Below are 26935 nucleotides of genomic sequence, written 5' to 3' on the forward strand. Positions count from 1 at the left end.
CCCCCTTTAGGAATTAGAAACCTTCTGTTGGAGAAATGTGGGACAGCGCGGGCTGGGCATGACCACATATTCTAGACGTGGCCGAAACCTTTGTCGTTTCGGGTACAACTTAGGAAGAATCCATAAAAAGTAGTGGGGACCGTCTTAATGCCCACGTTTGAGACCCTGTACCTTGGGAAAAGACTAGCTAATCTTGTAGAGTGTAAGAAAAAGTACATTGCTGGGAAAACGAGTATTACAAGAAGATTACTAATGTTGTTCCTGCCTTTGATGAATGTTGTTCAGGAAATCTACATGACGGAGAAATCGGCGAACTCCATGAGAACGGATCCGGAAAGATTTGACGAACATTGGAGAGAATCTTTTAGATCAGACTTTGAATCTTACTCTATGTAACTGTGCTGTTTTTTGTTTATTGTTTCACCTATGTATATATTTTACATGATTTGTTTCTACTTAAAAAGTTGGATTGTTTCTTTTTCTGTCCATGTTCAAAGATAAAGTTAAAATGAAGAGAGCTGTGGATGTACCAATGTGTAACACCTTCCGTTTCTAATAAAAACGTGCAGGGGAAAAAAATAAGAATAAATGGGTGTCCCCAAAACACATGGGGACATCCAAAGGAAGTTTTGAAAATATTATGGGATGGTCAACACTTACAGTTTGTGGCAGAATGTGAATTTGACCAGTTTTCACATTTTTTTCCACAACATGGGGATTAAAATTGAGGAAGGGATCACTAAGTTAAGATTTTGTGACCTTTGACCTCAAGAAGAGGCCACCCTGTTAAATTTTCCTGAAAACCACCTTTAGTACCTTCTCCAATTTAAACTCCTCCCATAGGGATTTCAATCCGTCACTTGCATACTCCCGGAGGATCACTGGGACGCAACTTGGGGAAAAAAATGTTGGAATTAGAAGTTGTTGGAATTAGAAGTTGTGAATTTTGAACGATGTTAGCGTGGCGAGCTAGCAAAAGAAGCGTTCATCGGTTAATCTCCTCTTTTTTCCCCCCGGAATAATGTGATTAGTTTAAAACTTCAGCTGTTGGCTCAAGCTGAATGAAACGATACGACATAAGGTATGAACATATCAGGAATGTGGGCGTGGCTAACAACAAACTACCGTTGCCAAGGAAATCTAAAAAATGTACTTTTCCCCATCCTTCTGAAAAGGTCGTAGACCTGCTCGTCGCTCCCAGGTGACTGAAAAATAAAAGGGTTGCTATGGAGATCAAACCAACAGAAAAGCCGCCATTTTGAAACAAGTAGGTGTTTGTGAATCTGTCATGTGCAGCTCTGACCGGGGTAGCAGAGAGAGAGGAGGGCTCCTTAGCGCCCCCTCAGTCAGTGAGGGGGGATTATTTAGGGGGCTGGCGAGGGCGGGTAGTCCCTGCGAGCCATTCAACCCTGTTGGCTGCTGTGTTTTATTTTGGTTCTTGGACCCACTGCTTTCGACAGGGCTCTGTGTGGGATTGTGCAACATGAAACATTTCCCTCACGTGTAAGTCATGTTGATGTTGATGTATGCCCCCCCCCCGTGACTCACGCGGCCTCAAAGAGCTGCCATTTATCTGCAGCTTTGCAGCTTCCTCCCGGTATTTGGATCAGATAAGTGCAAGACGGCACAGGTTTGTGGACAGGTGTTCACAGAGATGCCATTGTTTCCATCAGAACGTCTACATTCAAAGCCCTCGCTGTGTGAAGCCTCTGTCCTTTATTTTCCTTAGAGGGCCCATTCTATCGTCCACCCCCCCTCCATCCCCACCAGAGCGACTCGGATCCACAAAAACAACTGCATCCTTCCTGCACAAGCGTTGACTCAGCGGACTGCTGAGGGGAGGGCGGGGCTTGGGTTCATGTGTTTGTGTGGGAAGGAGGGGGGGGGGGGGGGTTGTAGGTGATTGAGGATCAGTGTTCAAACAAGCGGCAGGACGGGGAGGAGGGCCGCAGAAGGAAACCTAGTGTTTCCATGCGGCAGCCGGTGGGGGCCAAAGGTGGGCCTGCGATTCCCAGCCCCGCCCATCACGCCACTCGCTTCCAAGTGCCTTGCAGCTTTCAGAAACTTGGGAAAATGCAGACGAACGGAATTCCCTGACCTTTCTGTGAAAAAACAACCCTTCATTGTGTGACCATTGTGGGTCAACCCCCCCCCCATCACGTGGAGCACTTATGATATCAAACATACACCTAAAGGAGTTCCTAAGGAAGCCGAATCTTTGCCTGGCTGTGGCAGGAAGCATGTGAGCGGTTTTTGTGGTCTATAAAAGCAGAAAAACACGAAACAAACACTCCGCTGAAGGTTGAGGAACGTGTGTAAATCCTGCAAAGAACACCTTGTGTTTTAAAAACTGGAAATAGAGGCTCTCCTCTGAGTTTATAATATTATTCAAATCAGGAAGCAGGCATCCGAGAACCGGGGGACAGGTTTCCAATCCACGTTTTTCTGTTTTAAAAGTGAAAATGTAGAACTTAGATATCAAAAAAAATCAATTTTAATGCAAATAAACTTTAAAATTTATCTTTTTTCTTATTAAACCCTTTTTTGAAATCCACCAAAAAAAAGATCATTTTTAGTTTAAGATGCAAAACTATTGACATGAATAAAAGAACCTTATTTATCCACTGTCTCAAATTTGATTGTGACTGTGTCATAAAGAAATAATTATCAACAAAAGTTGCCTTCTTTCAATACACCTTTTTTTGAAAAAAGAAATAACAATGGAGGAATTATTCTCACCATAAAGTTTGGAAAATTAGCTAAACTTTTCCAGCAAAAAGTGTTTTTGAAAATACGTGGAGGCAGCCACAATGAGCAGGAAAAGCCCCTCTACTAATGTTGATGAACTACAGGGCAGAAAGTACTGCAAACTGGTATAAGATCAGGCAGAGGTACGGCATACTGGCTGGAAGATCAGCTGTGTGGCTCTTTGCTGCTTTAACACACAGACAAAAGCAGCTGCGGGGTAAAACTGTGATCCAGTCAGCACTTTTTCCTCATCGTTTTAGCGTCTCTGTGGTGTCTCATCATTGCTACAAAGTGTGATCTACGTCCCTCTTCATGTTATCCGCTAAATCTCTCCCTTCCCTAAACCACCTTTTTGAGCCAAGGCACACTTTATCCCTGACAAAAATCCAGCATCCAAAAATTGAAAAAAGGAGAAACTCTATAGTCTGTATTGATCTACAGCCCCTCTGTAATCTCACATGCATTTTTGTGATAATTGTGGCAGAAAAAGCTGGAAGTTGCAGCTGTTTTTACTAAAAGATGGAATCAAAGTTAAGTTAGTTGTCAGTAATGATTTTCAACCAAAATATTTGAAATTTTACCCTGGTAGTTGTTTTCTCCTCCAATTTATAAACATTCAATTTCATGTAACCTGACAAAAAAACAAAAATATCATTTCTAAATATTTATTTTATATTTTTTCAATGTTGGTGCAAAGGCAACTGTAATTTTTAAACAATTGTATGATCACAATATGTTTGATAGATTTTACACAAAAGGACTAACATTATATTTATGTTTTCTGTAGCTACACAAAAAATGAACATGTTGAACAAAAATGTTTTATTTCTTTTAGATAATTAAATTGTTTCAATGTAGTTTAATTGTGTCTGTTGGCCACTTCACCTTATCCTTTTTCTTTAATGTTATTATTTCTTCTTAAGTTTAACATAAAATAATACAGACGTTTTTAGAGAAGCGTTTCAGTTAGAAAGATGACTTGGACCAAACTCTGGGATGTTTGGCTGTAAATAAACACAAACCTTGAAGGAGAATTAAACTGTTGACCTCTGATTTCATCAAAAAGATTCAAAAACTGGTTGATGTGTGTTTGTTGTGGTTTAAGACGTTTAACAGGGAAGACTCATTGTGCGCTGAGACGCTGTCACTTTAACCCAATGCATCATGGGAGATGTAGTGCGATACTGCCGCCGATCGGAGACACTCTCTGAGCTTCATTGTTTTGTTCACTTGTTCCACGGTCTGACACCGGATTCTGTGGAAAGCTACACCGCTAAAGACGAGCTTTAGCTGGTATTTTTGTTGGAACCGAGAGACTTTATGAGCTAAATCGGAACAAGGAAGTGAAGACTTTAACCACTTCTGATTGGTCAGACGGATGACATGTGATTAAGCCTCCAAGAATAATTGGTGGAGACAGTTAAAGGGGTGGCTAAATTGTTTTTTTTTTTGTTCCTGGTGATGCTAAATTATGTAGAGTCCTGGGTTGAATGACGTGTTGTGAAACAGCGTATGCTTGCACGGCCATTCACAGTCCCATTCACCCGTTCACACACACATTCACACACTGATGGCAGCTACAATGCCCAACACTGGCGCTAACCCATAACCACCAGAGCTAACGTGAGGTTCAGTGTCTCGCCCAAGGGCCGGCAAGGCGGGAATCGAACCTGCAGTTTTTCTATCAGAGGCCGACCGCCCTACCGCTGCAACACATGGCATGAAGGGGTTAGACTCATCCAATTTGATAGCTAAATAAATTGAGTATTTTCTCTACAAGGCTCGTGTGAAAATGTACACACAACGGCCTATAATAGTTATTTAATAAAAAATCGGAGGTCAGTCCTTCAGAAAATAAATGTCAAGTTTTCGTTTAAATAGTAACTTTTTGAAATGTAACTGAAATGTTCAGCTGGTCTGAACATTTTTGTTATTTGTTGTTATGTTTGAGGTTTCAGTGTGTAAAAAAGTTGGATTCTTTTTTCACTTATGACATGCAAAAGATAGTTTGTTTCGGGAAAAGCTTTCTACAGACACTGAACATTATCATGTGTCATCAAAGTGTTGACAGTGTTTGTGACATAATGTGATGAAGGCACAGCGTGTATTTTTTTAAATTATAACCGCTGATGTGTTGCCTTAAATGGACATTTCACATGAGATACTCTTGTCTTAAAAGTCACGAAACTGGATGCTGAGATTAATGTTTGAGGGGCTCGCAAAGAGACAACATTTTGCTGATATGATTGGGATTTCTAAAGGAAAGGTATTGTCATGGCAGAGAACGAAAATAGACCCAGATGCTGAAACCCGAAAAGATCACGCTCAAAGCCTGTTGGCAATGAAGGATTTTAATTAGCTGAGGATGAACAGGAATCCGTGGAGCGGGAGTTCTGAGGCGAGGAGCGGACTGGCGGTAAGTTTCCCTCTTGTAGCGGAGTCTTGTTAAGGGGTGGTCCCGGAGAGCTGCTGACGGAACGGTGGTTGAATGTGGCGTGTGGCACAGCGAGGCTGGAAGGCTTGGCGTGATGATGGTAGGAATGAACGAGGCAGAAACTGGACCCAGGCAGGAGGTTGGTTGCAGAGGTTGACAGTTTGAGTTCAGGAGTAATCAGAATTTCACTAGAACACAAAGACCATGAGACCAGGTACTTCACCATAGTTGGCAACGAACTGGCGATGAGTAGTGGAAACCGGCCGTCTGATATACTGTGGGGTTGAGATGATGGAAGTGACTGCAGCTGGGTCCAATCAGTGGAAGCTCCCGGGGGGGGGGGGGGGTGACAGGTATTTAAAAAAAAAAAAACAGCTTCTTTATTTAGTGCCCAGTAAATTTAATTTTTCAACCAAGATTATTTCCCAGAATGATTTGTGGAGAGTCCATTTCTTGGATATATTTTTGGCATATTCTTTTTATTTTGTGTTTCAGTTGGTTAGATTTCCAACAATGGAGTTTGGACAAAACGGCAGAAAACATGCACTTAAAAAAAAAAAAAAAACTTGGTGAACTCTGCCTTTGAACAAAAACTAAACCTAGCATTTACATTCCTCACCTAAATGATAGTTTACAAAACACTGGCAGGAGTGAAAATAGTTTAAGCTTGGAGACAAAAAGTTGGAATTCTTGGTTTTATTTTGGCAGATCTTCCGTTGTAATGCCTTTACATTTTACAGTTATTCATGAAGAAAAACACCACATTTATGATTTTTCTACTTTCATTTTCCATTATGAATATGAATGGTTTCTTCTGATATCAGAAACTTTTGTTTCCTGAATACATGATTTCATCGTTGAAGGATTTCACAAAACTTGACAATGAGGGATTTTTCTGTTTGTATTAATGCGTAAGAAACAAATTGTGTTTGTGGATTTGTCATACATTTTGCCTTAAAACTCGTAGCTAAATTCAGATTGTTTCTCTTCTAAATGGTGCCACAATTCTAGGGAAGGCGTTTATGCTACTGTTTCCACTGACTCCTGTTTTGAGCTTCTGGTTCTCCAATCAGGCCTCAGGTCAGGGGCAGACTCGCCATTAGCTACTGGACAGGCCCCCATGCGACGGGGAACTCAAAGATGGGGCTCCCACTGAACAAGGTGCTGAACTGTCAGGAGTCACCGTCTGCAAGTTGAAGGCCACGAACTACTTTTAGGAGGGATGTCATCAACCGTGGTCATTAATCACACTTCACAGTTAGAAGGTCCTGGTTCAAATCCCAGCTGGGTTCTTTCTGCGTGGAGTTTGCACGTTCTCCTCATGGATGCGTGGGTCCTCTGGCTTCCTCCCACCATCCACGCATGGGCTTCATAAGATGATTGCTGATTCTAAATGGCTCCTTAGATGCGAATGTGTGTGATTGCCTGGCGACAGACTGGTGAGCTGTCCAGCGTGTATCCCAGTTGCTGGGATAGGCTCCAGCAACCCCACAGCTCCAAAACAGATCCAGCATGATCAGAAGATGGATGGATGGATGTCAGCAACAGGTCGTGAAGTGGACTTCCCAAGATGGTGCCTCCTATTGACTGTAAATGAGAACTGGACAGAGTGAGAGTGATGTAGCAGCTACATGTCTGTTTGCTGCGAGCAAATGGGAGATTGTTGCCATTGATGACGCAACTATCTTTATGCTTGAAGATGATTTATTGACGGTATTATTTTTATTTATTGCATTTGTGCTGGCGGCGTTATCATGAAAGGCTTTGAAAAGGCGTTGCTTAAGCAATGTCAAATTACCATAAAGCACTGAACAAGCAACAAATGCAAATCTACAAAGTAACCAATTGTCAAAGTGACAAAGAATCAAAATAACATTGTGTCATCGTGTCAAAGCATTAATGGTATCAAAGTTTTTTTATTGTTCAACAAAAGACATCTCCCCGGCTCACCCGCTCCAAAGGACGATGGACTTCATTCGCACACTCACCGCTGTCTAACCAGGTGACACGCCCACCACACTGGTGTAACCAATAAACCAACTGCCGTCAAATGGCGAGTTTTGGCACCAGAATGTGATAACACAAATAGAAAAGGGATTCCTTCTGGCTCCAACGAAATAAAGTCACTTCGGTCGTCAGTTTTTGGCAGGCAATATGGACGCTGGCATGTCGGAGCCAGAATAGTCAGTGGGTGTGTCCAAATTCGAGAGCTGCATCTTTCAATGGCCACGGCCTTCCTGGGCGACGTTGGCCGGGTCCTGCGTCAAGTGGGTAGGCCGGATGTGAATGGCTGTGAATTTGGACTAGTCTTGCCTTTAGATAATTCCAGGCGCTGCATCGGCGAATGTCCCGTTGCCCAGCAACCGTGAATCCCAAACAGAGAGTAGTGAACAAGGAACTGAACAAGGACTTTTCCTGGCTTATTTGATCCAATTTTAATCTTGGAGGAGTAAATATAATAAGGTGTAATTATCTCCAACTCCGGGTTCCACTTCACAGTCCGCCACTGTTGACAGAAAATCTCCGGGTTTGGCTGCAATGCATCTTGGGATATGTACAGCATAGAAGGATACAGCAGACCAATCCTTGAAATCGGGAAAAAGAATGCCGTATATCTGAAGTAGTCTTTGAATTTGGACAGCACTTGTGGCGGCGCTGTGACGTAAGCAGCCCTCAAATGCAGTCCAGGAAGAATGCAGTCCTCGAATTTGGACACAACCAATGTCAGTGATGTGTCCGAGTCGGTCAAAGTCAATGTTTCTATGGCAACCGCTCTCACCAGTCAGGAGTGAACTTGTTGGACGGCCGCAACCCTTCTTCTGGAAGTGGGCTTGAGAGAATCAGTCAGTCAAACGCTTCAAACATTCGACACAAGACCACACACTAATATGGAGGCATCTGATTGGTTAGTTTATAAATAATAGTTAATAACTCACAATACAGAAAAATATCATGTTAAAAAAATCTGTATAACCATTAACATGTTAAAAAAGAAAGCAGAGCAAGAAGGGTTATTTTTACAAGTTTAACAACTGAGTAACAGCTGTTTATGTCTCTTTGGCATTTTTTTTTTTGGGGACCAGCAGGTACTTCCTGTTTGAAACGCAAAGGGGGAGGAGTCACTCAGTCCAGTTCTCACATACAGTCAATGGTTTTTACCAACCTGGCAGAATTCTAAATGGCATTTCAAACAATGTTATGTGATTTTAAAGCCAAAGGCAACAACAAAGTGCTAAAGAATCAAACACAAGTTAATATTTTGTGTTGAATTAATTTATCTTGAAAAGAAATGGACGTTCCGCAGCAGAAAGCGCCCCCCTCCCAGACTTTATTGACAGAAAACATAATACAACAACATGGTGAATGTCTCAGGGGTTACTGAAATGTGTACACATTGTAGAAATAAATAAAAAAATCAAACAACATTATGCATATATAAACATACATATACTATATATGAGAAAAGAAACATCAATTCAAAAAACATTGGGGTTTAATACATTTAAAATGTTTCAAAAATCAAATTAGTTCGAATTTCCTTTTGGTTTTGAAGTTGTTCAACAGGAAGCGCTTTTATTTTGTTAGTTGACCCGGAAGTTGCGTGCTTCTGAGCGGAAGCTTGGCGGTTGGCGGTCATCTGACGACTCTTTTCCTGTTGGGACAGAAAAGTTTTGAAACCCCACCCTCCGCGCTGCCTGTGTGAGCACCGACGTGAAGTGGGTCGAGTATCTGGCGGCGGAGAGCTGCCCGAGCCGGAGGAACGTGATTGGAAGCTACGATGGATCTGCCGCGCTCTGCGGACGTCACCGGGACCGACTGGAGCTCCGAGCCGCACCGGACGGTGCGCTGAAAGCCCCACACCACCGACACAGAGAGAGAGAGAGCTAACGGGATTCGGTTTGAGGAGCCCTTCCTGTTCCAAAGTCTGCGTGTTTTTTTTTTTTTTTTTTTTTTTAGCGCTTTAATCTCAGCGTGGAACTGCCCGTCATGGGGGGCGCGTGGAGCCTCCGCCTCAGAGGGACGCGGGGTTTCCTTACGGGGTCCCGGAGCGCTCACGCGCACTTGCTGGATGTTGGGTCTCACTAACTAAGGCTGGCTGGCTGGCTGGACAGAAGGCTCCTTTCCTGCCATTCTTCTCCGCCTCGCGGCGCTTCCTGCCCGCGGTCACCGCCGCATTTAATGGCTACAAACCCAGAGATCCCCGCAAACGGACAGATGGGTGTTTGGGGTTGCTGTAGCAACATTCACAGGTGTTTAACCCCTCTAGTTGTGTCTAAATAAGAGCCCAACAGGTGGCATTGTGGATGAAAAACTTCATAAGGATAGAGGAGAAGTGGAAGGATGTTTTGCTCATGTGTTAGAAAGCTATCACTCCCACAGATTGCTTGTGTTCATTTTGAAAGGATTAAGTGTGAAACGTCTCCTCTTAAGATCATGGAGAGGTTGGAAAAAGAGTTGACTCTCCGCTGTCTTTGACGCCACTCCTGTCTGTCCAAAATTTGCACACATTTCTTTGGTCCCTGATGAGCCAACAAGAAAGACAGGAAAGGGAGCGAGGCGTCATAAAGTACTCCTTTGTACTTTATTTTCCAACCCCCGGTGTGCAAAGTCAGATCCAGTCAAAACATCTGCTGGAGGCTCCATGGAGCCGCTGAAGAACATATTCAGTCGCAGCTCATTGTCGAACTGGAAAAACTTGGATCAGTCGCAAAAGGGGAACTTCACCAACCCTGTATGGACGGCCTTGTTTGACTATGAGGCGTCTTGTAAAGATGAGCTCACCTTGCGCAAAGGTGACCTGGTGGAGGTGCTTTCTCTGGACTCTGAGATTTCAGGGGACGAGGGCTGGTGGGCAGGTAAGGTCAACAACAAGGTGGGCATCTTCCCATCCAACTATGGCTCCTTCAAGCCCAGTGGATACGCCAAGCTCCCTAGTAGCGGTGTGGTTGGCGAGCTCGGCCAGGCCGTGGTGGCCCAGTTTGAACCTGCGGACGTGGATTTCCGGGAGCTGAGCTTGCAGGAGGTGATTGGGGTCGGGGGCTTTGGGAAAGTGTATCGCGGTACATGGAGGGGCGAGCTGGTGGCAGTGAAGGCGGCCCGTCAAGACCCCGACGAGGACATCAGCGTGACGGCCCAGAATGTGATGCAGGAGGCGCGCCTGTTCGCCATGCTCACCCACCCCAACATCATCACCCTGAAGGGGGTCTGCCTGCAGGAACCCAACCTGTGCCTCATCATGGAGTACGCCTCCGGTGGGCCGCTGAGCCGAGCGCTGGCCGGCCGCCGCATCCCGCCCCATGTCCTGGTCAACTGGGCTGTGCAGATCGCTAGAGGGATGCTGTACCTGCACAGCGGGGCCATCGTCCCCGTCATCCACCGGGACCTCAAGTCCAACAACAGTAAGTCACAGAAGTTTGTCTTTGTACTCACTTGTCGGTGATGGAGTCTAGGCGATATTTACAAATTATTTGGACAGCATGCATGTTCTGTAAGTGTTGTTTGACTGCACGGTCACATGACTGACCAACTGAAGAGGAGCCCAGGGCAGACTGGAATGCTTTCCCGGTGACAGTCCGGTTTCAGGTTGAAAGCTTTCTATCTCTGCTGGGTTATGAAACTTTGGACTTTGATGCTGCTTTGATGCAGCAGAAAATGGCTTGCATCAGCATATCAGGCCCTGCAGCGGACACGTATGCACCCAAGCTTGTCATGAAAGCTCAACTACATACAACTACATACAAACACTCTTTTAAAGAGCACCCACTCCAATGAAAATGGTGCTTTTGGTGTATTTAACATGTTCTTGTGACACTTTCTCCTGACGAAGGTCCAATGACGTGCGGTCAGGTGAGGCAAGTGAGGCACAGCCTCACCTGTCATAATTGTGATAAAATAGAAAAAGGTAAATTAGGTACATATTTTCCACTGATAAATATACATTTTCAGTCAACTCAACACGTTTTTTACAGTTTCTGAGGTTAAAATCGCTGAAGTTGAGTGTTGCGCGATCACAGACGGAGTAAAAACTCCGGTTGAGGCTCTGAAGCGCTGTGCCTCATGTCTGACAGCAGGACTCAATGTTAACAGAGACGTGCGCTGAAAACGCTGCTGTAGGCCCGCAGAAAAGGCTTCAGGTGAGGCGTGCCTCACCAGCAGGGGGCAGACATGAGCTGACAGCTGCTTTGTAGCTACACTGGTGCCGTAGAAACGGAACAGAAGATAAAGGAAAACAGGAAGACTTTTCCAACACATCATAGAGCTTTTTGTGGAGAAGGATCAAGACAAGGACTCAAAGCATAAGGCCAAACATGTTTTTCAATGTTTTTTTTTTTTTAAATAACATGGGAGTAAGTGGGAAAAAATGTAAGTAAAATAATTTATTTTATTTTTACAATCATTTTCACAGACAATATTTGATAACACTGATTAAAACACCAGAATTTGAAGTTGGAAAAATACCAGAAATAGTCACTGAGGGTCAAAATGAAATGTGTGCTGAACACATGTGTTTGCTTTAATTTGTTTACAGTACATATTAATAACTTATACACAAGAAGAGTTTTCTATCCATGTCTATAAAATACATATTCTCTGTTGGACAAATATGTTCTTGTGTGTATTTTATACGCTGTTAGCTGCTGTTGGATGAACGCTGAAACATTGAGTTCTTTCATTGTAAATCTGACTCCAGAGGAGTCGGTGCCTCGCCAGCCATCAACCTCACTGCACGTCACTGCGAAGGTCATATATGTAAAACCTCAGGATAAAAATGCCTTTTCTGAGTATTTCTTTATTCAAATTGCTGTGAATCAGGAGCAGATGAAAAAATGTTTGGAAAACACTGTTGTAGCGATGTAGGTGGTGCATGGGCAGCAACCTCCCTTTTCCGCTCCACTGTTCAAACAAATAGGTCCTTGCACGTTTTTGTTTTCCTCATCTGAGCTGGAATCTGGATTAAAACTTTACGGCTGGAGAGCTCCAATACTGCTCGCCATTTTTGTTGCACCGCTAATGTTACCCACAACTCATTGGTCAATTTATAATGAACGTCTGTTACTCTTCAGAGATTGTGTACTAGAAAACGACAGGTTTCTAGATTTGTCGAAAAAACGTCATAGTCATAATTAAAAGTCCACTGGGAACGCCTCGAAAATAGATCAAAAGATGATCGGAGTGGGACTCTAAAGGAAACACTTGGATGGGACAGCAGCCTCCACTGTTATTACTATTACTCTTGTGACATATCTTTTCCAGGATTTTGGTTTAGTCTGTTGTGACCCAGAAACCCTTTTGTCCGTTGGTAAAGATGCTGCACCAAAAACACGCAGAGGCTGAAGAAAAAATAAAATCTGTCCTAGAAGGTCTGATCCTGGAATGATGATAAAACAGCCTTTGCTGTGAGCGTTTCAAGGTTAACTCCCCTGATTCAAGGTTTGTTTATAGCACAGAGTCCTGCTGCAGAAACAACCTAGAATGCCTTTTACCCAACACTCCTTCAGCACGTTCATCTTTCATGCTTTTCTTTACTTTAATCTCCTTTGATCATCAACAGGATCTAGCGCTCACACCGTCTCTCCCTTTACTTATCTTTGCCCTTTTTTATTTCGTCAAATGAAAATGTGTCCCCCTGTTGTGCAAGGAATTATGCTAATATGGTTTTTATAGACCAGACAGGCCAAAACCAACACAGTCCCGTTGTCTGTGGGCTGGGAGATGGTATCACCCTCCTGCCTCGTGTTTTGTCATTCTTCTTGTCCCTGTCCTGCCTCTACATGCCAGAACCCTGTTTTGCTACTGAGCAATATCCTGTTGTGGTAGGAGGAGGGAAGTGTGTGTCCTGTGTGTGTGTGCTGGGGGAGGACTGTCGTCTGAAAAGATGCTGTGTCACTTTTCTGGCTCGCCGATAAGCCGGACACTCAGGTGCCCGGAAGTGAACAAAGAAACAGATCTCTGGACCTTTTGATTTGGCTGGACACGATGTCCTTTTGGGACCTGAGGTAAACCCAGAATATGGTGTCGGTTCCTTCTAATATTCCTGCAAGTTCTTCTTTCTTGAGGTGCCATTTTGCACCGATGGTCTCTAGTCACACAAATTTGAGATGTGCCCAAGAGGAAGCAGACCCTCATCTGACCACTAATTCATCAGAGCAGCTGAAAACCAAAGAAATGTTTAGGGAGAGGAGCTACTGAGTGATTGCTTTTTCTACAATTGAAGACCCATAAATCAGCTGTAAAGGGAAGTTGATTGTAAACAACAGGCAGCTGAAGGTGCTGATTCAACAGCAGCATGGAGGGTGTGTTGTTGTGGAGCACATGGGCCTGAGCCAGAGGGAATAACTGGAATTCCACTGAGCACAGAAGCAGAGAGTTGATGATCCTGTTTGTCTTTGTGGGAATTTTATACTCTGTCACTTTCCCTTATTAGCAGGTGAAGCTTTTAGTTTCTCCGTCTGCTTTGAGGCCTTCAGACAGAGTTTGAGGTGGAAACTGAGTCTGCGAAGAAACTACACTCAGTGTTTGAAAGCTTTGTACTCTTCATCCATTCCTTATCCACAAACTCAAAAGCAGAACAACTGAACCAAAACGGCCACCGTAGCCGACGTAAACAGAGGAATGAAGCCAGAGGCGCGTCGCTGACAAATGTAAAGCAACGATTGTCATGTTATCAAACAGAAAAAAGGTTCCAACTGTTCATTTGTTAGAACGTTTATTTTAACAGCTGAAAACACGTCTGACGTGCTTTTCTGTGTCTCGTTATGCTGATAGGCGCTGCAGGGACATCTCTTGCCTTAACACCACAACATTGAGACATATCAACTCATTGAAATGTGATTGAATGAAATCAGGCTCATCAAAACAAGTTTTAACGTGACACACATTGCTTCTCACTGTTTTCCCAACAATTCATAATAAACAGTTATCAGCGTACCTTCATACCTGACGTCTCCTTAGCATCTTCTGAGTTAAGGCACACATGGCACGTCTCCGTGCCAGTAACCGCCTTGGAGTGTGTTAGTCACATGGTTTTGTTTACAAGCTAAGGTCCATAACAGAATGGGCGACTTGGTGCCAGTCAGAATACAGATCAAACGCAGGGTTCGGGATTCGATCCGGAAAAAGGATTTTCCCAGTCTTAACACACCCTCAGACTTTTAGAGCGAGTGGGTCCATGACGGGGGTTAATCTGACTGTTGTCTGATAAAAAAGCCACGGTTTGATAAAAAAGGAGTCTGTGACCTTATTTGTTGTTTGAAGGGCTGTGATAGACTGGTGACCTGTCCAGGGTGTACCCATTGACTATGTGAGAACTGGACTGAATGACTCCTCCCCACTTCCAGACAAGAAGATTGCAGGTTCGATTCCCGCCTTGCACACCCATGTGTCGGAAGTGTTCACTGAACCCCACCTTGCCTCTGGTGGTAGGTTGGCGCCAGTGTTTGGCAGCGGAGCGGCCACCAGTGTGTGAAAGTGTCTGTGACTGGGTGAATGGGTCTGTGACTGTAAAGCGTTTTGGCCCTTGTAGGTAGAAAAAGCGCTATATAAGTATAGTCCATTTAACATTTACCCGTTGGTCCTAACAAAAACAATATGAAAAAAAGTTTTTACAGCAAACTGTTAAACGTCCAGATTGGCCTTTGACCTTGTCGATCAATCTCTTCTGTTAGGTGTTTCCTGTACAGAATGCATTTAGTTTGCCAAATTTACACAAATCTTTAATCGCTATCAGGTCTCTGATTTCATTCTGAAAAGCTGGACTTATTTATCTATGAAAATTTGAATCTTGAGACTTTCAAAAAGAGAGAAAAATGTAAAAATTTTCCTGTCTGTCTGAGGGCATAGAGTGTGTAGAGAGGAGTTTTACAGCCTCTGGTCTGCAACAGAACGGGCGGTGAGTGTAATCTCACTTTCTGGATTTCACCTATTAAAGGTTATTTTCAGAATGTAACATCCGTGCCAAACAAGGGAACACTGTAACCCTTGTGCTGTCCTAGACACATTAACATTGGGAGTGGGGTCATCTAGACCCCACAAGACAGAGGGCTGACCCTTTTTCTTCAATGATTTGTGAACCGCACTGGTGTCCATGGATTACATGAAATCTTTCCACCTTTATCCACCTTTGTCATGGTAGGGAGAACACGTCAATGGAAGGGGGGGGTCATCTGGACGCCATAGGATAGCACAAGGGTATTTAACTATTCATAGATGATTATAACGTGGTTTCTCAGTAGTTAGCTGCCCATCACTTGCTGTGTTAAACCTGATCAATGTAAAATATTTCAGATGTTTGGAAATGATGTTTTTTGGCGTTTTTAACATGTTCTTGTGGTATTTTTCTCATGGAGGAAATATATAAAGAAATTAAGCTCAAAATAGAATCACTTGCTCGGTGCCCGCTTTGGACCAAGAAAGTTATTTACGTTTTGGTTAAAAAAAAAAAGTAAAGGTACTTAAATTAAGCTGCCATCTACCCACAGATTATCAGTTGCTGGTAGCTTTCTGCAGGTATCACCAGAGGGTTTTGCACCAGCTGCTGTGAGAAAGTACAGAAATCTGCGGGAGTGTACAGTCTCCTTTCTCAGGAAGAAGCCACGGTTAAATCTTGGATCAACGTGTCTTTTTTTATTTGCCAGGGGTGGACAAGCGTTTGATACATCTCTGTACCAGCATGTTTTCATTCAGGGCCCCTACTTCCCACACTGCTGTGCACTCCAAACATGCCCTGTGTGCACGTCTGTCTGCTGCAGAAAGGCTGGGTGGCAGGATGTGTGGCTTAAGCTTCATCTAAAAACCACCAGGCGCCTCCTGTACTGCAGTAAACATGGAGGTGATGTTGACATTTTTGTTGTGCAGATACACTATATTAACAAAAATATTGGCTCACCTGCCTTGACTCACATTTGAACCCATTCCTAACCCATGGAGTTCAAAATGATGTCCACCTTTTGCAGCTATTACAGCTTCTGGGACGGCTGTCCACAATGTTGAGGAGTGTGTGTCTAGGATTTTTTCTTCCAAAAATGCATTGGTGAGGTCACACACTGATGTTGGTGGAGAAGGCCTGGCTCTCAGTCTCTGCCATAATTCATCCCAAAGCTTTTCTATCAGGTTCAGGTCAGGACTCTGTGCAGGCCAGTCCAGTTCATCCACACCAGACTCTGTCATCCATGTCTTTATGGACCTTGCTTTGTACACTGGTGCTCAGTCATGTTGGAAGAGGAAGGGGCTGCTTCAAACTGTTCCCACAAGGTTGGGAGCATGAAATTGTCCAAACTTTTGTACTCTGAAGCATTCAGAGTTCCTTTCACTGGAACTAAGATACAAGCCCAAATCCTGAAAAAGAAAAGAAAAAGCCCACACCATAATTCCTCCTCCACCAAATTTCACACTCTGCACAATGGAGTCCCAAATGTACTGTTTACTTTGCAAACCCAGACTCATCCATGATTCTGATCATTCAGATGGATGAGCCAATACTTTTGGTAATGTAGTGTACATGTAGTGAGGTGAGGTTATGCACTCCAGAAGCTGTGAAACTGGTTGTTCATTCAGTGGGGAAGAATAGGTTTGATCCCCAGATGTTTCTGGTCAGCTGCTCGCAACTCCTGTTAGTTGTTTCCATCTCCCGGATAAACTACCCAATGCTCTCTAGATAAAGGCAATGTCAAATAAAGGATAATGCCAGAAGCAACTTTCTGCTTCCACAAAGTCTATTCATTTCTGATAACGGACATCTCGGAGGGCATCATCCTGCTTATACAAGGGGCTCTTATAAAAGAAAGAAATATTAAATTATTGGTACTTTAATTGCTGTGCAACGTTTTTTTTTTTACAATTAGTACAGATGTTTTAAGGCTGTAAAACTCCTCACTAGGGTTGTGCCGATGGACGATACCATCGTCCATCTTGATGGGTGACTGACATCCCGATGGAGAGACCACCATCGTGATGCCACGCCCCCGCCACGCTGCGAGTCGACACCATAAGCCGCGGTTACATGTGAATAATATCTTGACCGGATCAATGGTCGGATTAGAATCCAAACGTGTACATGGTTCCAGAAAAATGTTTTCAGAATATAAAAAACGTTCACATGGCTCACACTTTTGGTCGGAATAAATCATTCGCACATGCGCAGTAGGGTTTGAAAAACCGGAAGCGTATATCAGTTCCGCCGAGCGGCTATTTTTTTCTCAAACTTTATTGAATGTAACAATTCAATACAAAACAATGTTGCCGAGCGGCTTTATACGTTGATATGTCAGCTCGGTAACATACAAGACGATCTTCTAAACGTGCTTTTAATAATGTTACGATTATTATGAAACGCCTGTTCGCTCATCGTTTTAATTTTAATCCGTGTGGTCATTGCTTTTTCTGTTGAAAAACGGAGCCGGAAAGAAGCCAGAATTAGCAGTATGCTAACACGGGCTAACAACATTAGCTTTGGGTGGTGCTGCAATCTGCAACTTGGCTGCATTTAAACATGTGGGAATAACATCAGCCTTTATTTAGTCGGGACACGACTGGAAACACAAATCCACGTGATTGTTTAAACGATTTCTAGGGACTGAGCGGCCTTTCTGCTTTGAAGCTCACACCGCCCCAAAGCGCTGTGTGTGTGCTCAAGATCCTCTGCTCAGACACACACTTTTAGACCCGGTTCTGAGTTCGGTAGCCCGTTCCCCTAGAGCTGCGGAACGGATCGCAGTTCTAAATCTCCCACATACCGCTCATGTAACAAAGCACCCCCCCCTTCCCCTCAAACACAAAGCTGTAAGTCCGCGCTCCGCCGGTCCACTTGACTAGTTAAGTGCGGGAGCAAACCATTTCTTTTCTAGTTTGTTTGTTACTTTTTTTGTTAAAGTTATTTCCCTCAGTACTGCGGATGAGTCATTAGTTGGGAAATAAAATAAATAAAGTAATAAAGTAAAATAACGAATAGCAATTATATAAGACCGAAATATTAAAAATAGCCCCCCCCCACGACGATATCATCGTCCATCCCGATGGTTGACAGCAAACATCGTCAACGGCCAATTTAAGGGACATCGCCCAACCCTACTCCTCACTCCTCTGTATACGCTTTTCTCAGGCAGACATGGAAAGTTTAACACTTGGCTCTTTTGTTTGAACTCTCAAAGTTCAAACCTTGGGAGAAAAGTCAGTTCAATGTTATTGAATGAAAATATATAAATGTGGAAAAAACGATGCATTCTGTACAGTGAACAGGTCACAGAATAGACGAAGGTCTACAGCAGGGTTGTCTAATTGCAGGCCTCGAAGGCCAGTGTCCGACATGTTTTCTATCCAACCTGCCATTGAAACTCCTTATTGACTAAACACACCTGATCCAGGTAATCAACAGCAGATAAGGGAAGGTTTCTGGAAAACTAGTCGGAGGCCGGCCCTTGAGGCTTGGATTTGGACACCCCTGGTCTACAGTTAATCCGGGTGCAGAACACTACTCGCTGTTGAAAATGTAATACTAGCATGCAAAATTACTCTAGAAAAATCTGCGATACTGCGAATGTTATAGCGAAGGACTACAGTAGATTCTAGGGGTGTAGCGATACGCTAAAATTTCAATTCGGTTCGATGCAGAATTTCATAGGGCTCGGTTCGGTACCTTTCGGTTCGGTACTGCTGTCTAACAAATCTGTCTGGTATGAACTGCTATTTTATGAACTATTATTTTATGGTTATTTATTGTGTGTGTTTTGCTGCCGGACACCTGAATTGCTCCCTTGGGAGATTAATAAAGAAAGTATCTATCTATCTCTATCTCTATCTCTATAAAAAATTACTTACAAAATGCATTTATTGGTTTTACATAACAATAAATAAAATTGAGCAATATAGGATATTTTTGAATATTTAACACTGGCCTGAAAAAAAAAAAAATTTAACTTGCACATTTTTTTTTTCTTGTAGACCTGATTGTTACAGTCGGTGATGCCGTTTTAAGTTTGTTAACAGATTGGATGTGTTACTGTGGCACACACCATCTTTGTGTAACAATGTCAACACACAGCATTTGACTTATCCAACTGTCTCTTCCCTTCGTGGATGCTGATAACAAAGCCAAAATGTTCCCACACAGGAGAGTGTAAAGATGGGCGGGGTCCTCATCTCTAGCCATATGTTGACTTTTGTCCGTCACCTAATAGCGTCTCACTGCGTCTCTCAGGAGCTGCCAGCGTTTGACGGAAGATGAACCTCCAAATGCTTGGCGACTTTCTTTCTTGGTCCGAGAAGCAGAGCCAGAGTGATGATTTTCCCCGCTGAGTGTAGGAGCAGCTTTCATGACGTGGTCAGATGTTGGACCTGACAGAACATCAAAGCGGTTGGAGAGAATGAGCCCATTTCGATCCAAGGTTTTTTCCTGCGGCACACCACCTCAGACCAAAGCAATTTGGGTTTGGGGCTTGAGGAAGGCCTCGGCAAGGTTTCAAGGTCCCAGTGAACAGTGTCTTGCACAGGCGCCTTTTGAGAGGCAATGTGCATTGATTGTTGATGCGCTACATCCAGCAAAGAATTCAGCAGATCCCTCTTTGATTTCAAGTCATCAGAGAGTTTCTGGATGTCCTTTTTGAGGTTGGTGATATGTATGTCAGATGTTGAACCAGTCACGGCAGTGTTGGGAGACACAGCAGATGGCTGCTGGTTCTAGCTCCATCACTCTTAGAAGGTAAAATGAGTTATCTTTGATTCAAGGGAAACATCTATTTATTTCTAAGGCTTATTAAAAAATAGCTGCAACAGGGTTTGCTTTTGAACCACAACATTCAGCACTGATCTATGAGTTAACCTACAAGAAGCATTTTCAAAGAAATTATGGTGTAGATCAAGCTTAATAAAGTTTATTAAAGCCCTTTATATGCTGTGAAAACCTCTGTATTGATGTTTTCCATGACCCTGCTCTGTGAATGATGACCAGAAGGTAAAATATAAAACGAATCATATCTGCATCTGACCAAAACTGCATTTATGGGATTCAAACATATTTGATGAAATATTTAGAGTTTAAAAAAACTGTATAGGTCCAGTAATTTACAGATTATACTTGGCTAATATTACCTTAAAATCAAACATTTCCCAGCTGTTAAAACCTTTAATAGAAGCAGGCAGAAGGTCTGTGAATAATGTTCATTCAGTTGGTTTCAGTTTATTTTGGGTTTACATCATGTTTGCACGACCGCATCAAGAGTCGGCTTCATCCATTTCATTGTGAGGCTGCCTTATGACCACATTTTTAGCTTTAGAGAAACATTATAGTCTCTTGCTGCAATCCTTATTTAGTTTTTGCGACTCTGCAAGATCCAAAGTTAGAGTGGACTCCATTTTAGGCTGAATGTATAAGAAGCAGAAGTAGAGGGGCAGTAACGCAACAGGAGCCAGGAAACGGCAGCAGCAGAAGGAGCAGAAAGTGAGCGCACGGCGAGAGCGCTGACTCTGGATATTGAATGAATTCGCCCAAAGTCGAGCTCCTTCTTACGTTGTGACTTGGCGCACAAATGGACATGGAATTGTTGTGCTTGTCAGTTTGAAGACATGCAGTCATTGTCTTGTAGATGCTGTACCATCCCAGCTGGTGTTGTTATCCAGACCTTCAAACATGCTGGACGTTTAAGCAGATTTGTTTTTAAACTTCAGATCTCAACATTTATGTTTTATGGAAATAGTTCATCTCTGACTCATGTTGGTGTTTGAACGTCTTCTTTGCATTCCGTCTTGGGCTCAATTGTGTTTGTTCTGTCATTTAGAGTTATCTCACAAACACACAATTGCTGGGAAATGAGCCGTAAGCTGCACAATTTGAGGATCCCTTTTTAAGAAGTTATGACGTTCTGGTAAGTCAAAACACATAGAGAAAAGAAATTAGAACTTCAATCAAGTCTGTTTACAGTTTATTGGGGGGGGTGGAAAAAAAATCCATTCTGTGAAATATTGCAATATTTCATCTGGTGACTCTGGTATGGATTTCAATTGCTGCCCAAACAATTTTTGAAAATATAAGCAAACGTTTAGTTAAGCGTCTTACTTTTGTGTTCCACTTCCGACTGCTAGCTAGCAGTGCACCACACCAAGCCTCTTTTAGCAACTCCACACCAAAACAACAGTAAGATCTTCTGAGAACCAACTCTTGGTAGATGTTCACTCATTAGGCCTGCAGTTGTTGTTACACAGCTCAAAGACACTGAGTTTTTACTGAAATTGTCAGATTGTTGGAGATTGCTCATTGTTTCTTTTTTGCTAAATTCAAAAAGTACATTTGAGCAGTGTTGGAAACACAGTGCACTTTTTTTTCTTAACCATACTTTTAGAACCATATTGGTTGAAGGACGTGTACTGTAAATTCCAGGCTATAGAGCGCACCTGATAACAAGCCGCACCCTTTACATTTTTAAAGGATTAACTATTTGATACATGCACAAGCCGCACCTGTATATTGGCCGCACGCGCCCACGTTTAAATATATTGTAGCGTACATTCTGCACGACTCCAACAGTCTCAGAGAGGGAGAAGTAAATGCTAATTGCTTATTCTCCTTTCCAGTATTATAGCCTTTTTACTTGAACACACTCACTAACAGCATGGATGTCACTTCTGCTCACAGCCACCTCAGTCATGCTGAGGAACTTTACACCCACGATTCCCCACTTCCCATGAGTCTTAGGGGCTGAAGGTGGGGCTAACCCCCGGGTCGCCACACTGTGTGTTAGATTGAGGATGTGAATTTGCCAAAAGCGTGTGTAAGAAGGAGGGGAGAGTGCGCCTGCAGCGAGTGAGAGCAAGAGCAGCTAAAGTGTGTTCGGGGTGTGTGTTTGTTTGTTATACAGAGTGAAAGAGAACTGTAATAAATGAAGGTTTCCCCCAGAAGAAAATGAATGATTCTTTATTAACCCACTTTGGAGGCTCTGAGGGTCCAAACAAGGAAGTGAACAACCGAAGGAAGATCAGCGGAGAGGAAAGAAAGAAAAAAGTAATCGCAGGAAAGGTTCAACACTTGATATATTTACAAAGAAAGACAGTGCACAGAAAGAGTTTTCAAGGTTTTAATAATATGCCTGAGCTTTTCTTTCCAAAAAGTGCCTGTGACACGGCAGTAACACAGCGGCAAAATGGTAATAACAGGGCTGGTTAAAAAACATGAAAGTAAAAGTCACTGAGAGCAGCAGTCACTTATAGGCGCGTGCCTATGCACAGAGGCAAGCGCTGCGCAGCACGTGCGCTGGAAGTTTTCTTCCACAACAGTGAGTCATACAAAGTAACACAGCGCTAACAGGACTGGTTTAAAAAACATAAACGTAAAAGTCACTGAGAGCTTTCTTCGTCTTCCTCCTGTGCACGGAAACCATGGAGGTCTTCCTCCTCAGTGTGGGATTGGAATAGCGTCAGACATTCTTCGCCACACACTCTCTCAGTGTCTCCTTCGTTGTCGTCGGTGTCACTCTGAGGCAAATTCACTCCTGAGCTTGCGTTGTCCTCTCCGTCACGCAGCAGATCGGCTTTTCCAAACCCGTTGGTGATGGTGGATTTCTTCACACTGCTTATAATGGTAGCTTTTAACATGAAAGCTGCGTCATGTTGTAGTGGCGGTCACATGTTCGTTGGGTCTAATAGCAGCAAAGGATTGTGAGATGCGGCCAAAATGGGGGTGAGCATGGATGTTGCTTTTTGTTGCACCATGACTGAGGGGTCTAAGAGCAGAAGTGACCTCCATTCTGTTTGCTTGCTTGTGGGTGTGTTGAAAGAAATGTGCTTGATGTCAGAAATGAGAGTATGCATTCAGCTTCTCTCATAGCCTCCTCCTGAGACTGTTCGGGGTCAAGAGGTGCATAGTACATGGATAATATTCCATTACTTTCAAAGTGGGAATTAACATTAAGCTTGCATTCCCTTTGTCTCACTCTGACCCTATCTGCTCTGGTGCCCCTAGTGGCCGATAGAATAAATTGCATAAATTAGCCGCATCCTTGAATAAGCCGCAGGGTTGAAAGCGTGTGACAAAAGCTTATAATCTGGAAATTACCGTAAACTTTTTTTTTAAAGTGAAAATTATTTTGTTATGGAAACCAGACAACATTCATACTTCAGAAAAATATTTCATGATTCATCAAAATAATGGCACTTGGAATTTGCTTTGGTAAAAGCAACTCCTATGGTAGATTCAGCTGCAGTGCTTAATGCTCTTAACATTAAATAAATAATAATGTTTTATTGCAAAAATTGTGATATATTGTCTCTGTTAAAGTCCTGGGATATATCAGGATATATCTCGTACCGTGACGTGTATCGTGGTACAATATCGCCAGACTCTTGCCAGTACTCAGCCCTACAATATATATAATCTCATCTTGGATTTAAGAAAACTTAACGCTAAAAAGGCTTTACCTAAAACTCCTTCCTAAAGTAGTTTTTGCCTTTTGCAGAGTCTGCTGCTCTGTTCTGACAAATAGGAAATCCTGAGGTCTGGTTGTGGTTGTGAGTTGTTTGCATGCAGGGCAGCTCAGGGCTCTTTGACTCACCTCACTGGATTGCTCGCACTGAGCTAGATTCTGCTGTGTCACGGCTGGAGATGCGTGTCAGTGGGTAGTAACGTAGCTTTGACATCCACCTCGCAGAATGTCTTTCCTACTTGACCTGATTTGTACTGAAAGTGAAACGAGCGCGTTGTGCATAAAGATCATTAATCCATTTCTGTGTTTGCTGCTGCTCTAACTTCAGCTGAAACCAATCTGGTTTAGCTGACGCTCCTGGTTCAGTTTATCACATGATGCAAACTCTGCCCTTTGCATTGACCCTTATGGGGTCACAAGCACAGCTCAATATATAGTTCGACAGTAATGTTTCACGTGTTTGTGTGTACTTTGTTGTCAGTTGGTTATCTTTTTCTTTTGTGTACAGAAATGGCAGAGATGCTGTTATTCTATCATTATTGTTTGTGCCATAAACAATAACTTTTCTAATGCATGTCTGCACTGAACAGTGACCGGCTCTCATTTATCTCATTTATGCACGTGTGATGCAAATTGTACATGTGTATAGTGACCATTAAGGCATTCTCTTCGATTCTATTCATAACATCTCTTTAAAATTGAACATTTGTGAGACCTGCTCTTCAAAAGTACTCACTACCTTTCATGTTTTGCTGGATGGTTTTCGCTTCATATCTAGTAAATGTATAAAAGCTCACAACTGTCTAAAACGAAGCACAACAACAGAAGATGTGCTTTAAGCTCAGGGTGTGGATGGTAAAAGTAAGCTAGTGGGATACAGTGGGATTTTTTTATTTTTCCAATTTCTTCCTTTAAAATAGAATAATATTTATGTTTTGTTGAATATTTCTTGCTTATCAAGTGGAAATAAGTGTCCTTTCAAATGTACTTTTTCCTTTTTTACATCTAAACCAAAGCACCAAAAAATATTTTCTTCTTAAATAAAGAAAAAAAAGATCTGGCAGAACTGGAGGAATAAATATAGCTTTGTACCACTTTCAACCTGCAGATACATTTTTCAAAATACCCCCTGAGCCTTTGTCACAACCCCTCCATGTCAACCACAGGAAGCTCCAAAATGGAGCTCAGAAGTTCTGAACTGGAAACCAGCTCCAGAGGTTTCCTGGAAGCTTTGGGGTGAGGCTTGCAGTTCTGAACATTTCTTATTGTTCCACTATTCCCAGCAGTTTGTTTCAGTTTCTCTAGCAGACTGTGAACAGTGAATGTTAACCTTAAAGCTGCACTGCAGGAGTACAGCTAATGTCAAACTGACACAGTGGTCGGCTAAGAGACGTGACGTCTAAAAAGACGCTCGATATATTCCACAACAGAAAGTCTATTTTACATTTCAGTTATTTCAAAAGAATGAGACTTTAAGGCTCCAATTGTTTGTTGCACTGCAATCATTTAAATGAAGGTACAAACAGAAAAACTCCAGGATTCCTGCAGCCTTATGTCCTTCATTTATGAATGGACAAATACAACCTTTTTTCCTCTTCTTCCGTTTGTCCCTTTCGGGGTCACGAGGCTGCCGGAGTCCATCCCGGCCACTTATGGGCGAAGGCAGGGGACAGCCTGGACGGGTCGCCAGTCTGTCGCAGGGTCACACATATCACACACCCATGCACACTCACATTCACACCTAGGGACAATTCAGAGTGACGAATTAACCTATGAAGCATGTTTTTGGACGGTGGGAGGAAGCCGGAGTCCCCGGAGAAAACCCACACATGCACGGGGAGAACATGCAAACTGGCAAATAAAACCTTAAAAATCCTTTTTTGCTGCTATGTACTGAGCAGTATGCTAGCTTTGGCTGCTGGCTCCCTAGTAGCAAATTGAATGCTTTGTTCTTTACTTGGCTGAGATTAGTGGAGTGGGCATGTTTGAGGCGCTCAGGACATTTAGCCAATCAGATGGTGAAATGGGTTTTTGCTCTGGTGGCTCAGAAGGCTCTTTAAGACTTTTACATGTAGGTTGCAGAGACCTGTAAGAGAAACCTGATTTTGATTCATCTGGAGATCTTGCGTGATCTGAATCTCACAGTTCAAACCAGAAATGAACCCTTCTGTGATTTTTTAATGAAATGCGTCTCAGGAAGGTTATACTTCAACCCAGGAGCTCCAAAGGTTTGTTAATGACTGACTTCTGTGTGGATCACAAATCTGCATCCAGTACTTTGGACCAGGGAATCATTTATAATCCTCCACTGATGACGTGAACGTCAGCGTCCAGAAGCACAACATTTCTTTGTTTCAGAGCTATTTATTGCCTTAATAGTCATGTCACTTTTTGTGAAGTTAATGAATTCTGCTATTTTTGATTGTATTGTTATCCTATCATTGAATTGTGTGTTATTTTGACTGTCTGCAGGCTACAGGTACATTATTTTATGACATCAGTCTCTCTCCTGAAATAGTAAAAATGCTTTTAATATTATTTGTTTTTTTGCTGGGAGCTTAAAAATGTGGAAAATTTGCATTCAAGTTGTAAAAAAGGAAACGGGGATCTGTCTAATCCACTGTTGAATGAAAGATTTTTTTCAAAAGTTTGTCACAAATGGGTGTTTTCTGATTTCCAGCAGATCCAAATCACAAATTTGTTTGCACTTGTCAAATTTCCCGGATTCCACGTACTTTACAAGGTTTACAAGGTTTCTTGATCCATTCATGCATCTCTGAGTATTCCTCTAAAAATCTGCTCTCTGAGCACCAGCCATGAAAAAACGAGTGGGTGCTCACATTGTGACATCACAAAGTGGGGAACAGCCCCTTCCAGGAAGACTCTGAGCTCCGCCCCCCCAGGCTAGCACACACACCCACTTTCTCCGAGGAGCTAGAGGTGATCGCTAAAACACTTTCATTTGATATCCATAATATGCACGTCCATCTTTGCAAAAGTTCAGATGTTGTTTGTTTTTGTGGGAGAAACACAGACACGCTTCCAAGGCTAACTCTAAGGATGACGCCATGAAATCGGCGACATCCTACAGGGAGAGAAAGGCGGAGCCTCAGAGATATAACTCATTAGATAACTCATTTTTAATAAAAAGTTTGTTCTTTAGTTTGCCAAAAGTAGTATACGATCATAGATATGGATATAGTTTACTCTGAAAGGCTTTAGAAAAGCATAATATAGACCATTTGAAAACGGAGATAACCCTGGTGACATCTAAATAACACGCCATCTTTGACTGACTGTAAGTCCTTGACTGTTTATGGGGTCATCTGACTCTGACGTGGAGAAAAGC

General features: G+C 42.9%; 1 protein-coding gene across 1 annotated transcript in view; it reads left to right on the forward strand.

The window, feature by feature from the left end:
* The first annotated feature begins 8662 nt into the window (after positions 1 to 8662).
* Positions 8663 to 26935, forward strand: part of LOC101166009 (mitogen-activated protein kinase kinase kinase 11) — a 63048-nt gene continuing 44775 nt past the window's right edge. The window contains exon 1 of the mRNA XM_011487749.3: positions 8663 to 10581. Coding sequence (XP_011486051.1) covers positions 9825 to 10581 — 757 coding nt within the window. The 5' untranslated portion in view covers positions 8663 to 9824. The remainder of the gene's footprint in view (positions 10582 to 26935) is intronic.

This window comes from Oryzias latipes, chromosome 18 (assembly GCF_002234675.1).
Source record: "Oryzias latipes chromosome 18, ASM223467v1".
Taxonomy (NCBI): Eukaryota; Metazoa; Chordata; class Actinopteri; order Beloniformes; family Adrianichthyidae; genus Oryzias; species Oryzias latipes.